General features: G+C 35.5%; 3 protein-coding genes across 3 annotated transcripts; 1 reads left to right on the top strand and 2 right to left on the bottom strand.

The window, feature by feature from the left end:
- The first annotated feature begins 446 nt into the window (after positions 1–446).
- Positions 447–2,752, top strand: LOC129947288 (TAF5-like RNA polymerase II p300/CBP-associated factor-associated factor 65 kDa subunit 5L). The gene is made up of 2 exons (XM_056057797.1): positions 447–538; positions 612–2,752. The coding sequence occupies exon 2, from the start codon at positions 634–636 to the stop codon at positions 2,647–2,649; it is 2,016 nt and encodes a 671-aa protein (XP_055913772.1). The 5' UTR covers positions 447–538; positions 612–633; the 3' UTR covers positions 2,650–2,752.
- Positions 2,753–8,285: 5,533 nt separating this feature from the next.
- LOC129947356 (complex I assembly factor ACAD9, mitochondrial) lies at positions 8,286–10,623 on the bottom strand. The gene is made up of 5 exons (XM_056057881.1): positions 9,937–10,623; positions 9,541–9,870; positions 9,314–9,476; positions 9,108–9,246; positions 8,286–9,048 (listed from the first exon to the last, which is right to left on the bottom strand). Exons 1-5 carry the CDS (start codon positions 10,520–10,522, stop codon positions 8,338–8,340), a joined length of 1,929 nt encoding a protein of 642 aa, XP_055913856.1. The 5' UTR covers positions 10,523–10,623; the 3' UTR covers positions 8,286–8,337.
- A 3,237-nt stretch (positions 10,624–13,860) lies between these two features.
- LOC129948212 (extracellular signal-regulated kinase 7) lies at positions 13,861–24,358 on the bottom strand. Its single transcript, XM_056059115.1, has 9 exons — positions 23,589–24,358; positions 16,864–17,054; positions 16,597–16,803; positions 16,162–16,317; positions 16,006–16,102; positions 15,837–15,943; positions 15,654–15,785; positions 15,417–15,563; positions 13,861–15,064 (listed from the first exon to the last, which is right to left on the bottom strand). Exons 1-9 carry the CDS (start codon positions 23,670–23,672, stop codon positions 13,969–13,971), a joined length of 2,217 nt encoding a protein of 738 aa, XP_055915090.1. The 5' UTR covers positions 23,673–24,358; the 3' UTR covers positions 13,861–13,968.
- Positions 24,359–26,522: the final 2,164 nt, after the last annotated feature.

Here is a 26,522-nt window from a genome sequence, read left to right as displayed (position 1 = left end):
ATCAAAGAAATACCCAACAAAAAAAACAAGTAAGGCAACACCGAAAAAAAAACATGGAAGTTATGTCAAAATCAACCATTTTTGTGTGATTTGTATGTAAAAAAGTGAACCTTAAAAAGTAATAAAAAATAGAAATAAATGTATCCTAGCTCTAAAATTGCTGTAGTTATTATTTATTAGCACATATCTATCAAATAAAAAAACTGCGAGTCGAAATTCGTGTTGCCATAATGGAAAGTTGAGCCATGGAAAGTCGCCCCTTTATAAAATGTGTGTGTTTATTCGTTCGAATCGGAGTGTGTATTTCCAAAAATACAATTTGTCAGGTCTACATACGCTTGAATTTTTTTTTAATTTGATTTCATGAAATTAATCTTCATGTGTAAGCCCATTGAAAATCAAAACACTCCCATGCTATATATCGCACAATTTTGACACTAAAGACAGTAGACATGACAGCTGTGCATTAGATCCTAACAAAACACAACAAACACTCTCAATTATTATAAATTTCAATTTTCTTCAAAAAAATCAATTGGTAAATATTTTTATTTGGTTGAAATATAATTCACTGCACTTTCAAATAATAATTAACACTGTTTTTTTACTAGAAAATTGAAAAACAACATCAATATGAGTAGCAGCATCAAAAAGACTAAATCACTGAACGATGAACAGAAAAGCAAGAAAGGAAAAAACGAATTCGTTCGCCTGGCAGTCTCCAATTATATGAAGGACAAGCGATATGGATCAATCAAGAAACTACGTCGCCCAGATTCCAGTCTTTCCCAAGCCAATAAGCAGTTTTTCTTCAACAAAATGATCAAAGACGATGCATTCATCAATAATTTCTTTCTATTCTCAAACGTCACTTGCAATTCCACCAACTACAAGATTATCAGTGATCAATTTAATAAGTTCACGAGTTTCGTTGAGGGCCAAAAATTGGAGATCAAAGTACAGTTGCGCCGGTTCTATGGACCCATCATATGCCACTTGTATCTGGAAATCCTCAAAGGTAGAGATTCCTCCCAGGCTATGGACTTTCTGCGCAACAATGCCCATCATGTACCATCGGAGGGAGATTTGATTGCGAGAGGCAAAACAGCTCCAACCGAATTGGAAACCAACTGCAACTTCAGAATAAGGTACTTTATTAATTTGGTGAAACTCCTGTTCGCCTGTCCCAATCTTGACGCAGCGGAGAAAGTGAAGGAAATCGTTGCTTTCCGGAGTTCCAAATTCGAAATTGACGTCAATATCGATGCCATACAGATTTTAAATGATTTTCTCAAAAATCACGCAAACGTCCTGCTCCTCAGTACGATCCACACTTGGATGCACATCAACGTCACCGATGTCAAGGACCACAAGTCAGATAACCTCATCTTCATCAAGGAAAAAGAACGACGTCTCCTAACCGAAATGAAACCACCATATCCTGTTAGGGGTGCTAAGAAAGAAAAGGCAGACGTCTTGAAAACCCAACAATCGAACGTCTTCCAGGTGGCCCTCAAGAATATAAATCATGTAATGCACGAAATGAAGAAAGTCCAACAAGACTATCCACACTACGTAAAAGTTTTCGACCCCGATAAGTTCTTGACATCAGGACATTCTGACAAAAATCAATGCCATGCTGCTGCGGGCTTTGATGATTCGGTGGTGAAGCTCTGGCAACACAGCAGCCAGATGTTGAGAGGGAAAAATGTTTATTCTTCTCACAGCGAATCCATTTGTCCTTGGCATGTAAACAATAGATTCACGGAAGAGGAGGAAGAAGAAGATGATGACGATTTGAACAAGAAGCTTGACGATGAAGAAGAAGAATTCCCAGTTGGAATGAACAATCAGGCAGTTTCTGGGGAGATACTTTTGCGGGGTCACAGTCGAGGAGTTACTGATCTGCGGTTTTCATCACACTTTCCGATTCTCTTGACAGTATCCAAGGACGAATCGATGCGTTGTTGGTCGGCGAAAAACTATCGCTGCTCCAGGGTCTACAATGGTCATAACAATCCAATTTGGTGTGTCAATGAGAGCCCCATCAGCTCGTATGTGGCAACAGGCTCGAAAGATCTCACAGCACGTCTGTGGTGTTTGGAAAGAGACTTCCCACTCATCACCTACATCGGGCATACCCAAGATGTGAATTGCCTTGCATTTCACCCGAACGGAAGTTACATTGCCACTGGTTCTGATGATTTTTCTGTTCGCCTATGGTCTGTGGCGACTGGAAAAGTTTTCCGAGTCTTCTCCGAAGCAAAACAACCAATTACATCGGTGGCATTTAGTCCGGATGGTAAACATCTGGCTGCTGCAGGCGACGAGAAGCGAGTAAGAATTTTAGATCTGGCTGCTGGGCAACAGCTGTGTGAGCTGAAAGAGCATGCCACAAGCATTACGAGTATTTCTTGGAGTGCCAACGGCGAGAGAATTGCATCGGGCAGTAGCGATGGTATTTTGAAAATTTGGAATATCAGTAAGTTGGATGCACTTCGTCCGAATGACCGCACCGAAAGCAGTAACAGTACCGCCTCAACATCAAACTCTATAACTCCGGTTTCATTTTCCAGCAGCAACTTGAGTCGGGTGTGTAAGGTGGAATATAGCCCGGATAATGTCCTCACATGCATCGGTAGAAAATAAGCAATTTCAATATAAATTATTATAATTTAAGTTCAATTTTCTTCTAACATATTATCTACTAAATATTTAATTATAAAAATATAAACAATTAATTAACAAAAGATTTGATTGTCTGATAATTTAAAAAAAATTCAAGGACAAAACTGCGATAACGGTAAGTTTCCTGTGCGGTCTTATAGTGGATGAATTGCTGAAGAAACTAATTTCTCCCGGAATAAAAAGTATCGGCTTCCTGAGATGTATGTATACAGTGATAATAAAACTGTAACCGAATGGGCCGTGTTTTAACAATTAAAACAATACAAAAATTAATTACATATACAAAAAAAAAGAAATACGAAACAAAAGAAAACAAACCAAACAAAAAAAAAACACCACCAACTAGGACAAGACCGACGATGACGTCTCAACTGCTACAGCAATACCGGATTTGTTTATTTTTGTTGGCAAGTTATAGCAATGCTACCTTCTCTCTTTTTGGTCAGCAAGAGTTATGGCCGTCACTCAAATCACAAATTGAGTGATTGTCAAGTTTGCCATAGTTTGAGAATGTTCAGAGGGAATGTTGCGAAGGTGGATAAACTCACCTCTGTTGCATGAAAAGAATTTGGATGCGATCGGTGTCATGCCATTTATGAATCCGATTCGCATCCGAAGACGTTTGCAACAAGTGTGTAAATCACAACCACTAATGTTCACACTCACATAAAAAGATTAATTGCGTTTTTATAACATTAATGTAATAATGCGTAATCTAGTGGGTATGAAACTAGACAATAAAGGCTGGAAAATCCTGATAGGGAGGTACTAGTGTGATAGGTAGAGCTAGGGTTCTTGAGTAAAAGCCGTCGGTAAGTACCTTCTTCTCAAAATTATCCTCTATGGTCCGAGGAAGCAAAGAATAATTCCAAGAAGGTACCACCGACCGACTATTCAAGGAACCTATTACAAAAAACCTTAAACGTGAGTAGGCTTTGATTAATACAAAGATGTGATGGTTTAGTTTTTTTATATATTTTTTTTTATAATAAGCGCACACTCAAAGGGATATATTACCCTTATTATGTAGACACAGTGTGAGCACTAGGAAAGGGAGAGAGGGTTTAAAAGGAGATGTCGGTGCACATTGGTTTTGAATTCCTGAATATTGCAATAGCTGGGAAAGACAGAGTGTGGCAAGGCATTCCACATTCGCATAGTACGGCTAAAGAACGAATATCTGTACTTGACAGTACGACCGAAGTTGGGCTCGAGTGTATATTGATGAGCATTCCTAGAAGCGCGAGTATTACGGTTGAACTGTTTAAGAGGAGGAATGCAGCTGGCTATTTCTCTAGAGCATAAACCATTAAAATAACGGTAAAAGAGGGTGAGACAAGAAACATTTCGACGATGTTCAAGTGACGTAAATGATCTTATGATGGTGATATCACCAATCAGTCTAAATGCTATACGTTCAATACTGTCCAAGAGGCTTAAGTAAGTTGCGGGAGCACCAGCCCAGATATGGGAGTTATACTCAAGCTTTGGACGTATATAAGTCTTGTAAATAACAGCCAGATCAGAGGGGAAGAAACACTTCTTGCATAGCCTTAGAAAACCCAAACATCTTGCGGCATTTTTGGCGACATCGCGTATGTGATCGTTCCACAAAAGGTGGTTGGTGATACACATACCAAGAATATCCAGATGTTCAGTTTCCTCGATGCGAGTGCCATTTATAGATAATGGCAGGGGGGTATATTTCGCTTTAACGATACAAGACAGCATTGCGTTTTCGAAGCATTAAATTCCACGCGGTTTCTTATTCCCCATTGTACAATGCTGTTTAGGTCGGAATTTAATAAGCTTATCATATTTTGTCGTTGCAGTTCCACATCCGAAGAAGAGGGGTGTGAATCTGAAAACGAATATGAAAAGCTAAGAGTACTATCGTCAGCGAAACAATGTATTGGATTAGATGTTGCAGACAGGAGATCATTAATAAAAATGAGAAAGAGTGTTGGAGATAGAACAGAGCCCTGGGGCACACCAGCATTTATTTTGTGGTTTTCAGACTTGAATCCATCCAATACAACTTGTATTGAACGATTCGAAAGGTAATTACTAATCCAATGAAGGAGGGATTCATGCAAACCGAAAGCACGCATTTTCGATAAGAGAGCCTAATGCCAAACCCTATCAAATGCTTTTGAAATATCTAAAGCAATAATCTTACTTTCTCCAAAACTATGTAAAGATATGTTCCACTGTTCGGTGAGATGAACCATGAGATCACCAGCGGACCTATTGCTACGAAAGCCATACTGTCGTTCATTAAGAAGCTTCCGTTCTTCAAGATATTTCTTGAGCTGATAATTAATCAGCGTTTCCATGACTTTGGAAAGAAGGGACGTAAGTGCAATCGGACGAAATTAGACGGTGAGGAAGATTCGCCTTTTTTGGGAATAGGCTGGACAAATGCGGTTTTCCATCCGCTCGGAACGAGACCTGAGGAGTAGGACAGATGAAAAAGCTTACGCAGTGGTTTTGCCAGCGATGGAGAACACCTCTTCAGAACAATAGCGGGGATACCATCCGGACCAGCAGATTTGTGTATGTTAAGATCTTTTAGGACTCTCGCTACAGTACGAGTGCGAAAAAGATTTGCCCCATAGAATCATTAACTCGCTCAAGTACAGGCGGAGTCATAACACTCACTGGCAGCTAATTTTTTGTTAAGAAAAATTCATCAGCGCTGGTAAAGTTTATAGCTTTAATTAAAAAAATATATAAGGCGTACAAAGGATCACCTCTTCAAGCCAAGATTCATCGAGGGAGTGGCCACTGCACCGGTATTATGGACAGATATCACTATAAATATTGCCCAATATTTCTTCAAAAGAATATAATTGTGCTAAATTGTAGTTATACCTACAACTAATTTTTTTGATTAATTATTAAAATTTTATAATTTATTAAAAGTTATGAAAATTGAAGTTAAATTAAAACAAGAAAAAATGAATCTCTAGATTTTTGATTAAAAAGGGGGAAACCGAGGTAGAAGGGCGGAGGAAGAGGAACGTTGTTTTAAGGGGTTGTTTGGCAGGAGAACAACCAGTAAGGGGGATATGAAAAAGATCTCGCGCATTGATGACATCGGGATGGTAAAGAGTTGCATCTTTTTAATTTTGTTAACGTGGAAGATGAAGGACCCATGTCGAGCTAAATTGGGCAACCGTATATTAGTGCCAGCAAACCCTCAAGGACAACAAACTCGTTACAAAACCCATCATTACTTATGGTGCGGTCGCCTACCTGGAGCAATTAGAATTAGCCTTCATCTACCTCCTCTGTACGATGTTATTCATAGTGCGGCAAAAGGTGCAACTATGAGATTTGCAAAAGAAGTAATTGGAAATGGAGATTCTGTCAGGAATCTCGACATCCCAAGAGATGTCCTGATCAAAAGATCAAAACTTTCGAGAGAAGGATTGCATGGACACAATTAATGCCCTTAGTAGGAAAAATACTGTCACACACTTCATAAGGTACCTGGCCATGTCCGAAATTAAGAGGCGAACTCCTTGCCAAAAGTGGGTGAAACAATTTTTCTGATAGGACCCGTATCCTTTTATTTATTTATTGAATTCGTTAAACAAACTAACGTTAGAACCTAAGACTTATATTACATTTAAACTTAGATTAATAGATTTACAAAGCTTTAAGCAATTTGCAAAAAAAAAGCGAAACTGAAGTATTGAAAAAATTTACTTTAAATGTTTTACTTTTCAAATCATCGCTTACGGAATATACCAAGGAGTAATACTTGTTGTAAACTGAAATCAATTGGTTGAGGGGTCTGTTTTTCCAAGTTCGATCTGCTTGATGTAGGACGTAAAGGAAATTGTCTTCTAATACTTGAACGGCTATAAAGAAAGTGTAATTGTTCCAAAATTGATGGTGAAAGCACAGCTGAATGTACTCTCTTTAGAAAGCGATGGAAGATTTATGAGCGTGAGCCTATGATTGTACGGTGGTAGTTCGAGCCTATTGGACCATGGAAGAAACTGAGGCAGAAGCGCATGAATCTTATTTGTACTCCTATTCTGCAGCCATATTCCAATATTGGTCTTACAAACGATATATAAAGAAGTTTAAGAATATAAGGGTCGCGATAATCATGTGAAAACCGTTTTATAAATCCGAGTGTCTTATTTGCTTTTTTAATTATATAGTCAAGAATAATAAATACCTAGGTCCAAGAAAGTAGAGAGTTTAGTCAAATTAAAATAGCCTAATTGATAATTGAAAGTCAAAACATTTTGTTTGTATGTAAAACACATTGATTTACATTTGTCTATGTTTAGTAAAAGCTTATTTATAAAACACCCTTCGCGAAAACTATTTAGATCATCTTGTAGGAGAAAACATTCGTCAAGTGAGTCAATACGTTTGAAAACTTAAATGTCATCAGCGTAAATTAAAACAGATGAGTGTTTAATAATATAATGTAAGTCGTTAGCGTACAAAATAAACAGTAAAGGTTCTAAGACACTACCTTGTGGTACGCCAGAGTTGGTAAACAAATATGATGATCGCTCATATATAAGTACGACGAAACCCAACTAACAAATTTATCGTTCAAGCCTTGTTATTTAAGTTTGGAAGTTAAAGTTTTATGGCACAATTTATCAAAGGCCTTACTGAAGTCTGTGAAGACACAGTCAACTTGTTTCCGTTGTTCAAACGAATCTAAACAAAAAGTACTGAAATGAAAGAGGTTAGTAACTGTTGACTTATTTTGAACAAAACCATATTGACTGTCGCAAATTATAGACTTTTAATTAAACGATATGACTTCACAAATAATCTACTCAAATGACTTAGGGATGACGAACAGTTTTGCAATGGGACGCAAATAGAATTCAAATCTGGAAAGATTTTACTAAAATCAGCACCATTCAAAGACTGGATAAACTTATGTAGAAATACCCTAAGAATAGTAACTAGCCTTCTCAATGGCCACTGTAAATGGAATAGGCACTAAATATCTTGGGCATAACAAATAACTCCAGTTGTTGGTTTTGTAACACCCATGAGGAAACACCGGATTACATTTTGGAAAAATGTGTAGTACTCATGCAGCAAAGTAGGAATTGGGACACTCCCAGATAAAAAAAAAAAACAACATTGACAGTACCACATTTTGTTAGTTCGAGATAAAAGCTATGTGCATGATCTACCGTTCATTTAAATAGAAGACGAGTGGAGGAGAAGATGGAATCATGAACTGTACAAGTTCAACGTCTGATGGCTTGGTCATGTAGAGCGCATGGAAACTAAAACTTTGACCTGGAAAGTCTTCGAATGCATGACCACATTCCTTCATTTTGTATTTCAATGCATTTCTTTGATCAAACGTCTTGCCCACTTGTGGTGTCCGCCTCCAGCTATTAAACCTAATCTTATAGATTGAATAAGGAGGAATTGCTGACATACTTTTAATGCATCGACTTTTCTTTGATTCAGTTGACTACTCTATTCTTTATAACTTCAACATTAGAACAAACAACCTTAAATTCATTTTGACTCACCTCCACTCAGAGTTATTTATATCTTGAAATACGAGAAAAAAAATGGGAGTTAGGCCTCCGTTAAAATTAAAATTAACTCTTTTTATTCTAAACAATTTACAATTCGACAAAATTAAAAATTAAACGTTAACGGATGCTCCGAGAAATACCCACCGCTCTTGAAAACCTGTTTCGTCAGACGATTTACATTGATATCATTGTTCATGTAGGGTCCATTTGAGATTTCATAAACTAACTCCTTAACTTTAGCTTCTCCCTCCGCACAGATTGTTAAAGCTAACAGCATCTCATAGTCGGCCAACTTCAAACCAATACAATAGGCTCTCGATGCTCGAGATGTGCTCGCAAACATCGCATAAATATGTGAAACAATTTCCGTCAATCGATGAATTTCAATATGTTTTTGTAAAATCTCCTGACCGTATTTTGTGAGAAGAATTTCCGCTGCCATTTGCAACCGCATTATCGAGCGTTCTATACATTGAGCTGCTGGTTCCAAGGAGGGGTGAAGGGCTTCGCCCAAACGAAGTTTTGACTTTGGATTATCTATACTCGAAGCTTCCATAAATTTCGAAAATATGTGTCCCGGATGGAATAGCGGGTTTCTTGATTTCATAACAGTTTCGTTTAAATTTTGTCCAGTGTACTGCAAGCCTGTTAGTGAGATGTACATTCGCAGGGAATCGAGTGGTTCACTTTGGGTATAAAGTTGAAGGGCGTTACGGAAAGCAATTTCTGTTGGTTCACCGGCAATCAGTGATTTTGGTCCGATGACATCGACACTTTTGGAAGAATTCTCAAAGAGTCGAGTGAGTGTGTAGTACTGTAAAGAAAGAAATCATTGTCTTCCATTGAACTAGAATAAGCGAGATTATAAATAACCTTTGTAATGGCAGCTTCCATGCCAACGTCCTGTTGATCGAATTCATCTAACAATCCTGCTGTTAGGTAAATCATGCTTTCCATCGCATATGTGCTTGTCGTCAAGGTGGCGATGTGTTTTTTGATACCTTCCAAATCTCTAGAGGAGAAAAAATAGTGTAGTGGTTACCGCTGTACTCAAAACAAATCAATTGCCATAAACCTACTTAAGGGCTATACCCGATTGCTTGCTTTTAATACTGTGCTGCGTCAATTCATTAAGGATTTTCTTTGATAGGCCTAAGGCAACCATTGAACCTCGTAACCTGGTGCTTCGCAGAACAACTTCAGCGGCTAAACTTCCTTCGTTTGGATCCCCAACAACACAACCTTAAAATGTCAATGAAAAAACTTGATATAAGTATCATGTTCATAATAAAGAGAAAATACTTACTTTCTGGAACCTTAACATTGTTAAACTTCACTTTACAAGTTGGCAATCCCTTGCATCCAATTGTTTCATGCTGTTCCCCAATTTCTACACCTGGTGTTGACTTATCCACTAAGAATATCGTCGTTGTTTTGCCCACATCATTGGACATATTAAGCTTGGTTGTCTGAGCAATGACTAGAAATAGCCCTGCGTTGGATCCATTGACAACGAAAGCTTTTTCGCCATCAAGAATCCAAACGCCTTCAACCGAATCGTGTTTTGCCGTTGTATTAAAGAAGTCATCTTCAGCGTCTTTGTACTCGAAAATAGCCTCAGTAGCGAGCATTGACCCTGCAATTGAAAGATCGAAAAGACATTAGAAACAATAGAATGACAAAGGATCTTGCTACTAGTTACCATTTGCTAGCTTCGGAAGGTAAAGATCTTTTTGAGCATCGGTACCAATCTCATTTAGAGTGTCAATTACAACTCGGTGCGATAGAAGGCCAGCAGCAACTTCAGTGACGCTGGATTCCGCCTCAGATGCAACTAAACTCTGACTGTATCGCCAACCCTGACCGGAATAATCGTCAGGAGCGTTGATGCCATACAAACGAAGTTCCTTAATATTATCCAGAATATCTTTAGATATTGACTTTGATGAATATATTGCCGTTTCGTCTATGGTATCGAAAAAGCTTTGGAATTTGGCAGTTTCCTGTCGTAGTTTTGCCATTTCTTCGCGATTTATCACCTCGGGGTAGGCAAGGAGATCTTTTTCAACTTTACCTAAAAAGAATTCTTTAACCAGTGGATTTCTTTGGGGCAGTTTGCCTTTGGAAGCTGGTGTTGTCTTAATTTCATTATATTCTTGATACGCATCTAAACTTGGAGAGTGATTCTCTATTTGTTCGGGGTTTGATTTTGTACTTTGTGATCGTAAAATTTTGAAGAAATTAATGTTATTTGTTTTTCTAAGCGTGATTAACCGTGTTCGCAACATTTTATTTAATAAATTTGTGTTTTTTCTTTAATATTTTATGATGTAAAAAACACTCGGTCGGCAAGTTGTACAGATGGGAATTCCAATTCGAATTATTATGCAAACTGTCAAATGTCAATAAGACAGAACTGACAAGGAGGTGCATTCACAATGACAATGAGAATGGCCTCGTTCATGTAACATACGAATAAGGGCCGGTTACAAAATCTTATTTATTAGATTTCACTAAAAGCAGTTTTAAGCTCGGAATAGTTAAACCTGGCGAATACATTCCTTTGTCTCTACACCTTCACCGCAGTACAAACTTTCACAAGCGATTTTTGTATTTGATAGATATGCGGAAATGAATAATTTTATTTTAGGGCAAGGAAACATTTATTTCAATGTTTTTTTTTTTTAAATGTCAAAAAGTTTACTTTTTTACATAAACCACACAAAATTGTTTTTATTTTTTGACATTATGGGTCAGTTTCACAATGCACAAATAAAGTTCTAAGTAGTTACCCACCAATTAAATTACTTAACAGTTTAATTCTTCCTTAGCGAATTTATAAATATGACAGTTATTCCAATTTTAAAGTTGGAAAGGTTTTGACAAACGGAAGCTAGAAAAAAATGTTTTCATTGTGTCTGCAGTTGTGTTTTAATTTAAAGTTTGGATTTATAAAATGAAAAATAGAAAGCTTGAATTTTTGAAAGATGAAACGAATCCCTTGATAAACCTTGTGAACGAAAAACAAATATTATAGAAAATAAAAAAGTAACCTTCTCACGTCATGGCTGCTTTTAACAGTAAAAGTGAATGATAATTTGGAAGTGCTAAACTCCAAAAACTAAGTATGAGGGTGTCATATGGGGACACTCTTGCATAAAAAAAAAGTTTCCATTAAGGTCGTTCTAATTCGCAATGTATTTCAATAATCTTAGGTGTCAAAAAAAATATCCATTTGAATTACGGACATACTTGGGTTTTAATTCAGTTACCTGTCAGTTCTTATCTCCACTATTGGGTACTTCATACATCCAATAAGTTATTTGACGCATTGACTTAAAGTTAAACCTATCAAGTTATTGTAAAACGCTTTTGTAAATTTTACCTTCTTCCAAAAGCTTAGCTGTAACTTTAATTTCACACTGCAAAACAGACAATTATTTCGTCAGATTTTTTTTTTAGATTTTGTTGAACATTTTTAAATTCTAATTTTTTTTTAAGTTATTTGAATGATAAATTTTAGAAAAATTTCGGAAACTTTGAGGTAGGTGCTTATTACTTCAATATTCTTAATCTCTTCTATTGAGTCGCTTACCTAACTAAAATAATAAAATCTAAAGTATACGCGAGCTTTCAGTAACTTTAAATTGCCCTAAATGCTAAACCGTTTCAAATGTTTTATAAAAAAAAGACCAACTCGAAATTATGGTTATTAAAAACGTGAAGAAACCCCTGCTGATTGGAACAACAAATTTTTAATTTCAATTAATTTAATAAGGAAATCCTCAAAAAAAATAGAAACAAAAATAAAAGAAAACGATCTGAAAATTGGAATAGTTTTCAAAGCGTTGTTTTATTAGACTCTTCTAAAAAATGACAGAAAGATTTCTGCTACCTTCCCAACAGAAAAGAATATCAGTAATTTCTAATAGCTGTCAAAAAATTGTTTATGTCATTTTGTATAAATTTTAACTTAAACAGCCGTTTTGGAAGCGAATGCTTTTGACACTCCTTAACATTGTGTTGGCTTAATCCATGAACACCCACTCCATCGTCTTGAATCTTGAAATATCTTCACTCTCCTGTGTCATGGGATCAATCCTTCCTCTTTTCGTAGATTAGGTTTTTGTAAGAAATTTAATCATTCACAAAATGCAAATAATAATCATTTCTCACACAATAAAAAAAAAGTTTAGACTATTTTTTTGAAATTGTGCACGTTGCCAAAATGACAATTATGTCGATTTCCATTGAACCACATGAAATAGACGGCCCGTCGCTACTAAAAATCAATATTTTTTGGTTCCAATGGAAAGAAAAAACGTAGCAATATCTTTTTGTAAGTGTATTAGTTTAGCAGCTGTCAGAAGCATACTAAAATATTTACAGTAATAATCCCGCCTCTCGTCTATTGTTTTGAATTAAATTTCTACCTGCTGCTACCGGTCTGGTGTCCGTATATCTTTCTACAACGTTTTCAAAATTTTTAATGGAATTTCTTTCATTCCTGGATAAAAATGCATTAGCTTGAACAATCGTCGAAGTCGTCCAATTGAAAATTGTCAGGATATCTTCGTCCTCGGACGAAGACGAATCTAGGAGCGAATCCAGCATTCTGTAGTCCATACCCTGACAATGAAATAATTATGCTTCAACCATCTCAAGTATTCAATATAATTTTATAATTACCTGATCCTTAAAGCACTACAATAATATTGCCAAAAAATTTATCAAATTTTGTATTGTTTTCACAGAAAATAATTATTAATAATTAAAACAGAATGAAGCTGAATTCTCTTCAATTATTTTTTCCACAAACAATAATTTCATTTGACGTTTGCAAAACTGTCAAGTTTTAAGTATGTGTTCAAATGAGTGTGAAAATCTGTGTAGATTCTTCTCAAAAGACGAATTCAAAACGAATCAATTCGTCGGGAAAAAACATCAATACTTTTCCCATTGGAAAACGTTTAAGAAAAAAATATTGCCGGCCCGTCGACGGCACATCAATATTTTGGTTCAATGGAAAACCACATTAGATACTAAACAGCTTTAAACACATACACGCTTCAGCTTCGGCTTCGTCTGCGTTACGTTAGGCCTGCTTCGAGGTTGCTTTGAATGACATTTCTATTATTTCATCCCTCCAAAAAGCAAATGTTTGTTGACATTTTTATACAGCTGATGAGCTGTCAGACAAAGCAAATGTTCAGATAATTGAACAAGAGCTTCCGTTTGGAGTCACATTACATTACGTTCTTTTCCTTACGATTGTCAAACGAAACGTGAGGTTGAAGATCCATTGTGATAGCATGCATTGAATTCTTATGGCTGAACTCGTAAACGTCAGGCGAAGCCGAAGCTGAAGCGTGTTTGTGTTTCAGCCATTACTCCGACTTTAAGCCTACTATGAATTTTTTTTAACTTACCCTGTCTTTAATACTCGAGTTTTATTATAATTTTTTTTTTTCATTTTCATGCAAAGATCTTAAGTCTAAGTAACATAGTTGAAGGCTGTCATGATGGTTAAATATTTCAATTGTGGTTAAGAAATGTTGAACAGTTAAACTTTTAAAGATAAAGTCTTAAAATATTGCTGAATTAAAATGCAAATAAAACAACCATATTCTCACTTCATATAACGATGTATGTATGTATGTACTTCTTAAAGGTCAAAAATCACTTACAAAATAAACAATTCTTGTATAGATCAGGTTAATTTTTCTTTTATAAACTACATAATTTTTGTCGGTCTTTTGTCTCCATATTTTGAAACTATGGCTTCACGGCGATTAATTTGATCATCATTGACAAATAAATAATCAAAACGCCCAGAAGAACTTTGCTTTGAATAATATTTGCTTAAATTATTGGCATCAGTTTTGGGATGAAATTGCAAAGCCTTTGAGGTTCCGTTTCCGTTAACGTAATATTTGTCCTTGTAAGTTATTTTCTGCTCAATATTCGATTCTGATTGTCTTTTGTGTAATGGATTATTTTTTGAATTTTTTGAATTCTCACTGCAAAATGCTTTAACTTCTTTCTTGTGTTTCTCGATTTGTTCTTCCAACCTTTTTAATCTTTTCACATAGTAATTACTTCCATCGTTTAGCATTGTTAGGTCTTCCATTGATGATGGTGGCACTGATTTTTTGTTGCTTGGAGAAGAAAAGATTTGATTATCATGATACGCGTTAATATTTTGGTAGCTCTTTCGAAACCCTGATGTTGAAATCTTTGATTTTTCGCGGTGTCTGTTGGTTAAATGATGACTATTGTTGTGGCTTGAAAACATAGCTACTGACTTTTCTTTCTCGGATGGTTGATTAGCTTGAGATACTAATCGATTGGCGGGTTGAACGTAGTTATAACTTCCATCAATTGAATGACGTTTCTCCCTTACCACCATATTGGATTTTGAATGTAATCGTTGAATTCCTACTAATTCCGGAGATGAACTTGTATTTTTGGATGTGGCGCTTTGACCATTTCTAACCGACGATTGCATTGAATACTTTGACCTTGAAAGGACCGTGTCAATTTTTAAATCCGGCTGATAATGGTCATTCATAAGATTTGATGTAATTTTCTTCTTAGGGTTTCTATAAATTCCATTATTTGAAGTTATCATACGTGGAGGAGGTGGGGTCATTTTTACTTTGTTTGATGCTCTGCTAATCGTAGCCTTAGGTTGTGATGTCACATCATTGGATAAACAAGGTTTGCATTCTTGAGATCTGTATGCATTTCGTTTAAATTTTTCTTCATAAGTATTAAAATTGGAAGGAATAATGTCACTTGACTTATTAATGACAGTCCGTGATGGTTCTCTATTAAATTGAAACAAAAAATTTAAATTAATATATATCGTGTTATGAAAAAAAGAAAATAGAATGAAATATTAAACAAAATTTGTATATAAAATATTTATATAATTTGACTACGTTGTACAATTATTCCATAATCTTTAATTTATGGTACCTTTATAGTCTACACATATTCATGATTATAGTATACCTTACCTATATGCTATATCTAACAAAACTCTATAAGGCCACAGATAAAATTTACCTATCATGATATGTGAACCTTTTAGTGTTATTTTCTTTTTTTTATTTTTATTTATAGCCCAATGCCGCCACAAAGTCATTGTCTTATTAACCAAAAGTGACAGTTACATACCTTTTACTTTTATTCGTGGATTTTTCCGTCTGCTGGATAATTTCATATAACTTTGATCGATACTCATTCACACTTAAACGAATGTCATCATGAAAGGGTGGTTTGACGTCAGAGTTTAACTCTATTAATTCAATTCTGTCCTGGAATCTATAAAAAACAGCAGTTAGAATTTATGTGACTTTGATTCTTGTTATAGGAGTTTTTGTTTATTCTGCGATATATTATTTTTGTTCGCACCTTTCAACATATTTATGTCCTAGGCATTCAATAGCTGTTAGTCTGGCCATAGGATCAAGAACTAGAAGTCTTTTTACAAGGTCGTTGGCATCGGTTGTTCCATCAATTAGGAGCTCATCAAGTGTTGTTGTGCTAATAAATTAAATTAACATCTTTATATTGCAATGGAATTTTGTGTGTTACCTTTTTCCAGGTATTGTTTTACTTAGAAGAGCTGAACCGAAACCAGCGCCAACAGAAATAATGTCTTTTTCTGTAACTTCTGGTAATGCGGAAACAATTTTCTCAATCTGATAAAAAGATAACGGTAAATTATATATTTAATTATGGTAATTTGAGTTTATCTGCCAACTTGATCAACTGTGCTATTTCCTTGGAATATGGGCTTGCCACGAATCATTTCTCCGAGTATACATCCCAGGCTCCACATGTCAATACCCTTGGTATACCTTAATTTAATATTCCTTTGATCCATAAAGAACGCATTAATGATAAAGTTTGTTCTTACCTTTTGCTAGCTATCAAAATTTCGGGAGCCCGATACCATCTGGTTGCGACATAATCAGTGAGCATTGGTTCGAGAGATTCATTTGCGTCAGTTGCTGCATCGCGCATTTGTTGATATGATACAGAACGGGCTAGACCAAAATCTGCTAGCTTGCAACTAAAAGTAATATCAGGTGTTAGATAAAAGACATTTAAGACCCTGTGCACACTTGCGTTATTTTGAGGCGGTTGATGGTGTGTTGCGGCAATATTTCAATGCAAACATGTGAGTTTTTTGACGTCACAGCAGTCACAGGTTATAAAAAGAAACTAGTAATTTTCACGAAAACTGTGTTCTTGAAAAAAAAAAAAAACAGCATTAAAGGGTGCCGAAGTGTCACCGCAAGTCAAAACGACGCAAGAATGCCCCGGGTCTAAAACCTGAAATTATGCTTACTTGCACTTAGTGTCAATCAAGACGTTACTGGGTTTTAAATCACGATGGATGACATTTCCGGAATGAATATAACTGATGGCATTAAGGAGTTGATAAAAAATATATCTCTTGTGGACATCTTTTAGGACATTCCCTTTTTTAATAACATTATGAAGATCGCTCTCCATAAACTCAAATGACAGGTATATATCAAGATTATTAGAAGCTCTTAATAGGTAAAAGAATCATAAGATAATATTACATTAGGAAATATTATAGGAAACTTACTTATAAACATTATGTAATTGAATAATACACGGATGATCACGAAATGCTCGGAGGAACATTATCTCACGAAATGTTCGCTGTGCATCGGTTTCGTCTCGGAAAGCATCGAAAATTTTCTTCACAGCTACAGTTTGATTTGTTTTTCTGTGCAAAGCCTTCCAAACAATACCATAAGCACCTTTACCTAGCCTCTGATAAAGAAGATAAGAATGGATGATAGAAATATAATTTAAGAATATTTTTAATAAAAAAAAAATTTTCTAATGATAAGATAATATGAAATAAATTCGTAGATAATTAATAAATTAACATAATTTTTAATTCTATACTCGTGTTTTAATTTCTTTTAATTTTTTGTTCATTTCTACATAACTATGATGTTATGATCTGTAAAACGAAATTTATTTGAAGTAAACGGCTGCGTTCAATCTCGTGTTGGATAATGTATCCTGGGAAGGTACATTTTTAGATACCTTATTGAACGAGGTGAATACCTTAATTGAGATAACTGGCAGATAATAAAACAATTATTAGTTTCAAAAAACTTCAGATTTCGAGGTCAAAAAAAAAACATCGAGAAATGTCAAAATTTTCAAATTGTCATCATTGAATTCAAAATAGGTGTTTTCAAACTTCATAAGAAGTTTCGATTTAAACATAAGACTGTTATTTCTTGTTCATAAGGTTTGAGTCATGAGTGGCTAAATGTCAAAACAAGGCTTTCATATGTCAAAACCCTACTTCCATGTTTTGTAAACTTACTTTGAAACAAACAAATCTGTTTATACCGCCGGCCGGTGGCGGCTCTGTACAATGAAAATGAGGAAGTAGGTGCCGTTAATGGTGAGTGCTATAGAGCCATGATGACTGATTTTGTATTTCCAAAAATTGGGGCGTTATGTATTTTCACCCAAAACCATAACACCCAAATCCAAAAATTTCATGTCCAAAATTAGTCACAAAGTCCAAAAAGTAAACAAAAGCCACCAAAAAACGCAAAGCGAATGCCATAACGCCAAAATTGTTAGTTGTCAATTTGCCCAAAAGATTTTTCAATTTTGTTTAATAACAAAGGGGTTAGTCTTTGTGCCATCTATTTTGGGCATTTCGACGATTATAGTTTCATTCGTTTCTTATGACATAGAGCACAAAAAGAGAAAAGTCATAAGAAATACGTCAAAAAGCCCAAATAAAATGGCATACCACCCAAACCTACTTCCAATGTCTAAACGCATACTTTGCATACACACAACCTCGCACCAATCCAATATTCTATAGGAGGTCCAAGAAAGGGGGTTGTATTGCTATTCGTTTTAGTTCACTTTCTATAAGTGAACAAACATTTTGTCAGAATGTCTAAATGTTGAAACACATGACATTTTTAGGGCGATATGTCAATTAGTAATTTGGGCGTTATAACATATTAAAATCGAACAGTGCAATATGACATTGATTTTGTGCTTTTTGACATTTTCTTTTGAAAAGGTTTTTGGGCGATAGTGCAATTTTTTAGGCGGTATAACATTTTTGATATTTGGCGTGATTTTGGGTAATTAGACCGATTGTTTCTTTTAAATTTGAAATGTCATAAAACTCAAAAAGTTGTAATGCCCAAGGGTTGGGAAATATTGCCCAAATTGCATAACAACAAAATATTAATAAAATGTCAACGGACAAAGATCAATAAGGTCTACAAAAATATACCACACGACATAATCATTTTGACTGAAACTTGGCTAAACAATATATTCTTGGATACTGAACTCTTCCATTCAAATCATCAAGTGTTCAGACGTGATAGACACTGCTTAAATGACATCAGCACTGTAGGAGGTGGACTTTTTCTTGCCGTAAAAAATTGCTTGATATGCACTTTGGTTGACGACTTTGCATAAAAGTTAAAACTGTGACAGTACTGCTATACATTATCGCCACATATATACAGCTGTAGACAACTAATTAGAAACATTACTAGCTTCCCATTTCCACATTCACTTTATCAAGTGTGACTAGAATAGCGGTATCCAAAACGGTGTAATGCAAGTGTCATTTGATAATTGTTTGAAAAAGCATCATTTGTGCATAAGTCTTTGCAACGTACACAATAAAATCAAGGTAGAGTGTAAAAAGTGTTCGTTCCAACTGGTCAACTAATTAGAAACAGTTGATTGATTTGGGTGAAATAAAAACAATCTTTTTATTTTGCATTGGTATGTAGAAAATTCTGAATTGTCTGCAAACGTTTTTAAAGAATAATTTTTAAATTTTGGAGGTAATTGCAATGGGAAAATTAAGGAGTTGTGATCTTCCTACAAGGAAAGCGATTCTTGAGCTTTGGAAGCTTAAAATGTCCTATAGAGCAATTGCATCTCAAATGAACTGTTCTGTAAAGAAAGTTTTCAATGCAATTAGGCATTTTCAAAAATTCGGGACTGCTGACAATGTACCTCCTAAAAAATGGGCCCGTAAGGCAAGCTGCCAAATAGATCGAGCAATTAGTAGGCTAGCCAAAAAAGACCCAAAAATAAGCTCCACAGAGATACAAAGCCAACACTCGGTTGCATTCGATGTCTCGCTAGGGCCAGGCACAATCAGAAGAAGATTGGTGGAAGATGGGTTGCATGGTCGTGTTTCTCGGGAGAAACCATTAGTAACCGCAAGGCAACGTAGAATTAGAATAGAGTTCGCAAGATCGCATGCCAAATGGACAACAAACGAATGGAAGTACATAGTGTGAGTGACGAAACTAAAATAAATAGGATCGGCCAAGATGGTGCACGTTATGTCCGAAGGTCAAAAGGAACAGCGTTCCACCCTAAATATGTTTTTCGAATAATTAAGCATGGAGGCGGCTCCCTTAACGGTTGGGGTTGTTTCTCGTGGTATGGAGCTGGCCCAATCCATCGAATCGATGAAATAATGACAGCCGTTAAATACATTGACATTCTTAAGAAACGATTAGTGGATTGGGCCGATGAAAACATGCCAGTGATATTGAAGTTTCAGCAAGACAACGACTCCAAGCACACTGCTGGAATTACGAAACAGTTCTTTAGGGACCAATCGATTACAGTTCTGGAATGAGCATCATCAAGTGCAGACCTAAATCCGATGAGCATCTTCGGGCAGATGTTAAAGAAGTTGTTGCTCTCAAAAATAACTCCAACAATGATGTTCTTTCGAAGGTATTAAAGATAATAATGAGCTCCTTGGAAGGCTATACGCGTAGAGCAGTGCAGTGGCTTATTTCATCAATGAAACGTAGATGTCGGGAAGTTTTGAAGCAAAAAAGTTTCGCAACAAGGTATTAAAGATAAATATAAGGTAAATGGTATTATAAAGTTATACATTTTATAAAAAGATATATTTTTTCTCTTTGTTTCTAATTAGTTGTCCATCAATAAACGCTGTGTTTTTCGCAGAACCTGTCATATGAAATAAATGTCATGTTTGGGAAACATTGTTTTAAGTTTAAAAAATATATTTTGAAAAAAAAATAAACAAAAAATACAGATACTGCTTTAAAAGTGAATTAAATTTGTGTTTCTAATTAGTTGTCCACAGCTGTACACCTCCAAGCTCTCCTAACAACGTTTATAAAAACTTAATTTATTGCATAGACAAAATAAGCGATCAAATTGAGCAACAAGACGAGCTACTATAGTCTTAAGAGATTTCAATCTTCCAAACTTGATCTGGACTAAACAGACGCATGAGAACTATCTATCTCCTATTAACATTTCCTCTTCCAATGAATTCTTGACAATTGACGGTCTACTTGTCGAAGAAGACCGACATCACCCAGCATTAGACCTTACTTTTTAATTTAAATGTTTGTAATGTTTCTAATTGCTCCAAAGAAAATCTTGAATTTAACTTTAAAAAATGCAGACTTAATGAACCTTTCAACCTATTATGTAATGTTGACTGGAGTCATTTGTTTGAGAACTGTGAAATTAATGCTATGAGCTATAAATTCAACTGTTTTCTCTTTAACTTTTTTTTATGGGGCCACACCATTGCGAAAACCGCGAAATATTTTTGAATCTCCTCCATGGTTTGACTCTTGCTCAAAAAACTTAAAAAATAAAAGAAACAAAGCCCGGATCAAATATAATAAAACAAAAGCTGATAATGACTTGGTAAAATACAATGAGCTAAGAAATGTGTTTATTGACTATTGAGATATTCTTTATTTTAAATACTTAAACCGACATAAAAAACAACCCACAAAACTTTTGGACCTAGTTTAATAATAAGAGAAATACTGACTGTTATCCAAACTGCATGTTTTTCAACAATTATCCATGACTCCGAAAATATTTCAAATATGTTTGCAAATTTTTTCAAAGATGTTTTCGAAGTTGCGAACTCCTGTCAAACGCCTGAGTCATTGGCCTTCTCACAAAATTTCCCTCATTTGAATTCAATTAGTCTTTGGATCTCTGAAGATGAAATCCTTCGCAAAGCTTCAGAAAATGACGTTTTTTATAGCCCTGGTAAAGATGGTTTACCTTCTTATATTTTTAAAAAATGCTATTTATCCTATCCTCTTCATATTCTTTTTAATGAATCGCTCAAATCTTTTATTTTTCATGAAATTTGGAAGAGTTCGTTCATAACACCGATACATAAAAAGGGAAGTAAAAATGAAATACAAAATTATCGTCCCATTGCAAAACTGTTCGTCATCCCTAAGTTATTTGAGTTCATTATTTGTGTCATATCGTTTATTTGTAAGTCTTTAATTTGCCACAGTCAACATGATTTTGTTCAAAATAAGTCAACAGTCACTAACCTCTTTCATTTCAGTTCTTTTTGTATAAATTCGTTTGAAAAACGGAAACAAGTTGAATATGTCTTCACAGACTTCAGAAAGGCCTTTGATAAATTGTACCATAAAACGTTAACTTTCAAACTTAAATCCCAAAGCTTTAACGATAAATTTGTTAGTTGGGTTTCGTCGTACTTATATAATAGATCATACAGCGCAGTTTTTAGGAACGAGCGGTCATCATATTTGTATAGGTACCAACTCTGGCGTACCACAAGGTAACCACTTAGGACCTTTACTGTTTATTTTGTACGTTGAAGACTTGCCTTCTATTATAAAACACTAATCTGTAGTACCCGTGGCATGATGGTTAGTGCGATGGACTGTCATGCAAGGGGTCTTGGGTTCAATCCCTGCCTGTGCCACCTTAATTTAAAAAAAAAATAATTTAAAAAAAAATAAAAATTGTAGGTCCCTTCCATTCCTGACAACAGTACTCGCATACAGGAATGGTTGAGAGTTGTAAGTCACTAGGCCCTGATTCACAACGGACTGTTGCGCCGACCAATTTAATTTATTTAATCTGTTTTAATTTACGCTAATGAAATTAAAATTCTCCAACCTATTGACTCACTACAAGATGATCTAAATAGTTTTCGAGAAGGATGTTTTATAAATAAGCTTTTACTAAACATAGACAAATGTAAATCAATGTGTTTTACATGCAAACAAAATGTTTTGACTTTCAATTATCAATTAGACTCTTCTTATTTGACTAAAGTGTCTACTTTCTCTGACTCTTATTGACTTATTGACTCAAAATTAACTTTTACATATCATTATCACTATGTTATTAAAAAAGCAAATAAGACACTAGGGTTTATAAAACGGTTTTTACATGATTTTCGAGACCCTTATATTCTTAAACTTCTTTATATATCATTTGTAAGACCCATATTGGAATATGGCTGCAGAATGGAAGGAGTACAAATAAGATTCATGCGCTTCTGCCTCTATTCCTCACATGGTCCAATAGGCTCAAACTTCCGCCCTACAATCATAGTCTCACGCTCATAAATCTTCCACCGCATTCTAAACACAGAAAGTACATTCAGCTGTGCTATCACCATCAATTTTGGAACAATTAAACTTTCTTTATAGCCGTTCAAGTATTAGAAGACAAGTTCCTTTACGTCCTATATCAAGCACATCGAACTATGGTAAAAACAGTCCCCTCAACCAATTGATTTCAGTTTACAACAAGTATTACTTTAAAAGTAAAACATTTGAAGTAAATTTTTTCAATACTTCAGTTTAGCTTTTTTTTTGCAAATTGCTAAAAGCATTGTAAATCTATTAATCCAAGAATAAATGTAAAGTTAGTCTTAAGTTCTAGCGTTAGTTTCTTTAACGAATTCAATAAATAAATAAATAAATACAAATTGTTATTGGAGCTATGACATTTTTAATTTGGGCACCACAAAGATCTACCGCCATTATTTGGTTCAGACAAGATGGCGGCGGCACAACTTTTCACAAAGATTATCATGAATTAAATTCAAAATCAACTTGGTAAAAGTTGTCCTGTTAATTGGTCCCTCGTTCAAACGACTTCAAGGCTCTTGATTAGTTTTTTAAGGGACTATGCTATTATCTATGCTGACAAACCAGCAACTATGGAAACATTGAGAGGCCAGTATCCAAACCATAATTGAAACCATAAGGAAAGGTTTATGGGACTAATTAGCGTAGCCTCTACGGAGATATGCTAGAAGTCATATTTATCTACTAGAATAAAATAATAAATAGTTTTTGGCTGGTATTACTATTTAAGGTTCTCAAACACTTTAAGAAACACAGTCACACATCAATTCTATAAGAATGGTGTTTGAACTTATTTTAAAGAAAATATAAAAGTAATCTTTGCCATAAAACACTACAGACCACTTACCCGTTTGATCTCGAAGTACTTAAATATGTGATCGTCAATCTCACACATCCTATTCTTCTCTTGAATCTTAGTCTTGCTATTCATCTTTGATGGGTTTTTAAAAGACCGGCCGATGCAATATTATGCTCCTATTGCAACTCGCTATTACTTCTGACAAACAACACGTTAGCGACACAGACACTTCCGTCGCAACCAACGAAACACGAAATTTAATAAATGAAACAATTCATTCTAAGACTCCTTAAAAACTTCGAATGTAAATTGTTGGATCGATGGCTCCCTTAAAAGAGAGATTTTAATATAACGTACACGAAACACTATCTAAGTGAACCCGGAATCAAATTTATACTTTAGACAATTGATATTTGAAAAATAGAAGAAGAAAAATCACACGCGAAACACTATTGCAATTCAAAGCAATTTCAATCTTATTCAATGTTTATTATATTTTGAAGTCACTCTGCCACCACCTCGAAAAACTTAGCGCTTTCCATGATAGGTCTCTGCACGGAAGCTATAAAGTAAAGGGACGTGTGTATACAGAAATGGGTTAGTAGAAATGTAAAATGTTTTTGTTTAAATTTATTTATTTGATTGACAACGCTTTAATTGTTTGTTACTTATAAATATGATTTATTGAGAAAATTAAATTTATTTTGAGGTAGTTTTTAATTGTTTTTGTTTTTGAATTGTATCAATTTTTCTGTCTTAACGTTAGAAAATAGAATCTATTTTTTTGAGGGAGGTTTTGAGGATACTTTCGGTGGACGGATATATGCACGTTACTGATACTGGGTTGGTATTTGATTCTTTGTATGGCATTCTGTTTACAAAATATTCACTTTACCAAGGTGACATAGCAACCAAAGTCTATACCGGCAATAATAGAATTTAAGTCGTATTTGTAGAAGGAACAGGTGAAAGGGGTTGAAATGGAAAGTTGAAAAACCTTTCCTTGGATAATTCTCTCTTGCCTATTCATAAAGTAGCCAATTGATGAAAAGAAATTGTTGTTGTTTAAATCAAAGCGACTTGTATTACGAAATTCAGGATTAAGGAAATCATAATCATGGTAATAAATTATAGGTACATAATGATGATGGTGTTTAACAGAAATGTGATTGAATGCTGGGTTGTAATTTGTTTAAAAGTTAAACAAATAAAATTAAATTTTGAATTTATTATGTTGTTATAAATGTTCTCATATTTGCACTACAACTGATAGAAAAGACGAGCTAATTAAACTAACGATGTTTTAAGCTGCCGTGTGACAAACAACTTACTTACTTACTTAAGTTGGCGCTACAGTCCGGAGCGGACCTGGGCCTCAACCAACATGCGTCTCTAGCCAGCTCGGCCCCTAGCTAGCTGTCTCGAATTTCACACGCCAAGTTAGTTGAGGTCCTCTCCCACCTGGGTGCGCCACCTGAGTCGCGGTCTTTCTCTACTTCGCCGTCCCTCGGGATTGGATTCGAAGACCTTCCGGGCTGGAGCGTTGATGTCCATCCGCTCTACATGACCCCAGCCATCTAAGCCTTTGGACTTTAATTCTGCTAATTAGGTCAGTGTCGCTGTACAGCCCGTACAGTTCGTCGTTATATTTTCTCCTCCATTCTCCATCTTTGCGTACGGAACCAAAAATCACCCGAAGAATTTTTCTCTCGAAGCATTCTGGCCTCAGCGCCATTAATGAGAACCGGGATGATGAGTGTCTTATAGATGGTGACTTTAGATGCTCGAGAGAGGACTTTAATTCTCAATTGCCTTCTAAGTCCAAAAAGCAGTGATTTGCAAGAGTTATTCTTCGTTTGATTTCAGTGCTGGTGTCGTTGTCTGCATTAATAGCGGTGGCTAGGTAGACAAAGTCCTTAACTACATCAAAGTTATAGCTGTCCATGGTGACGTTTTGTCCAAGACGTCGTCGTTCAGTGTACTTTTTTGATGACAGCATATACTTGGTCTTGCCTTCATTGACCACTAAACCCATCTTCTTCGCTTCCGTCGCAATGCTCAAAAACGCTCCACTGACATCACGCTTTGATCTTCCAATTATGTCAATATCATCTGCATATCCGAGTAATTGGATGGACTTTCGGAAGATTGTGCCTCTAGTGTTGACAGTTGAGTTTTGCACAACTCTTTCCAGAACGATGTTGAAGAAGTGCATTGCCTTGACTAAAACCTTTTTTGACATCAAATGCATCGGTAAGATCTTTTTTGACCTTGATAGCGCAGCGTGTATTATCCATCGTCATTCTGAACAAACGGATAAGTTTGACAGGGAAGCCAAAACTAGACATTGCTCGGTAGAGCTCTTCCCTATAGATGCTGTCATAAGCGGCTTTTAAATCGATAAAGAGATGGTGGGTATCGATTTGAAGCTAATGGGTTTTTCCCAAGACCTGCCGTAGTGTGAATATTTGGTCGATAGTGGACTTTCCTGGTCTCAAGCCACACTGATAAGGACCAATCAGGTTGTTGACGAATGGCTTCAGACGTTCACATAATACGGCAGAGAGGATCTTATACGCAATGTTAAGGAGACTGATGCCTCTGTAGTTGGCTCAGTTTAGAGGGTCTCCTTTCTTATGTATCGGGCACACTATGCTGAGATTCCACTAATCGGGCATGCTTTCTTTCGACCATATTTTGCAGATGAGTTGGTGCATGCTCCGTACCAAGGTAGTGTGGCAAACAACACCTCAGTAATTTATTTATAATTTGTTGTAATGTTAGAGGTCTGGGGTGGAATCGGCTAAGGTGATTTTTGATTGTCACCTTTGTGATCATAAAAAGTGATCAAACTAATTTTTGCGTCCGTGTTAGGTGTCACTTTAGTAGAAATTTACTGACGTTTGTTACAATTTCAGTGGTTGTATTCAAAAACCGATCTGAAGCTATCGGAAGTTTGTGTGTTGTAATACTATTTAAAAA

This window comes from Eupeodes corollae, chromosome 2 (assembly GCF_945859685.1).
Source record: "Eupeodes corollae chromosome 2, idEupCoro1.1, whole genome shotgun sequence".
Classification (NCBI taxonomy): Eukaryota; Metazoa; Arthropoda; class Insecta; order Diptera; family Syrphidae; genus Eupeodes; species Eupeodes corollae.
Note: the sequence above shows the minus strand (reverse complement) of the source record. Positions and strands in the feature narration are given on the sequence as shown.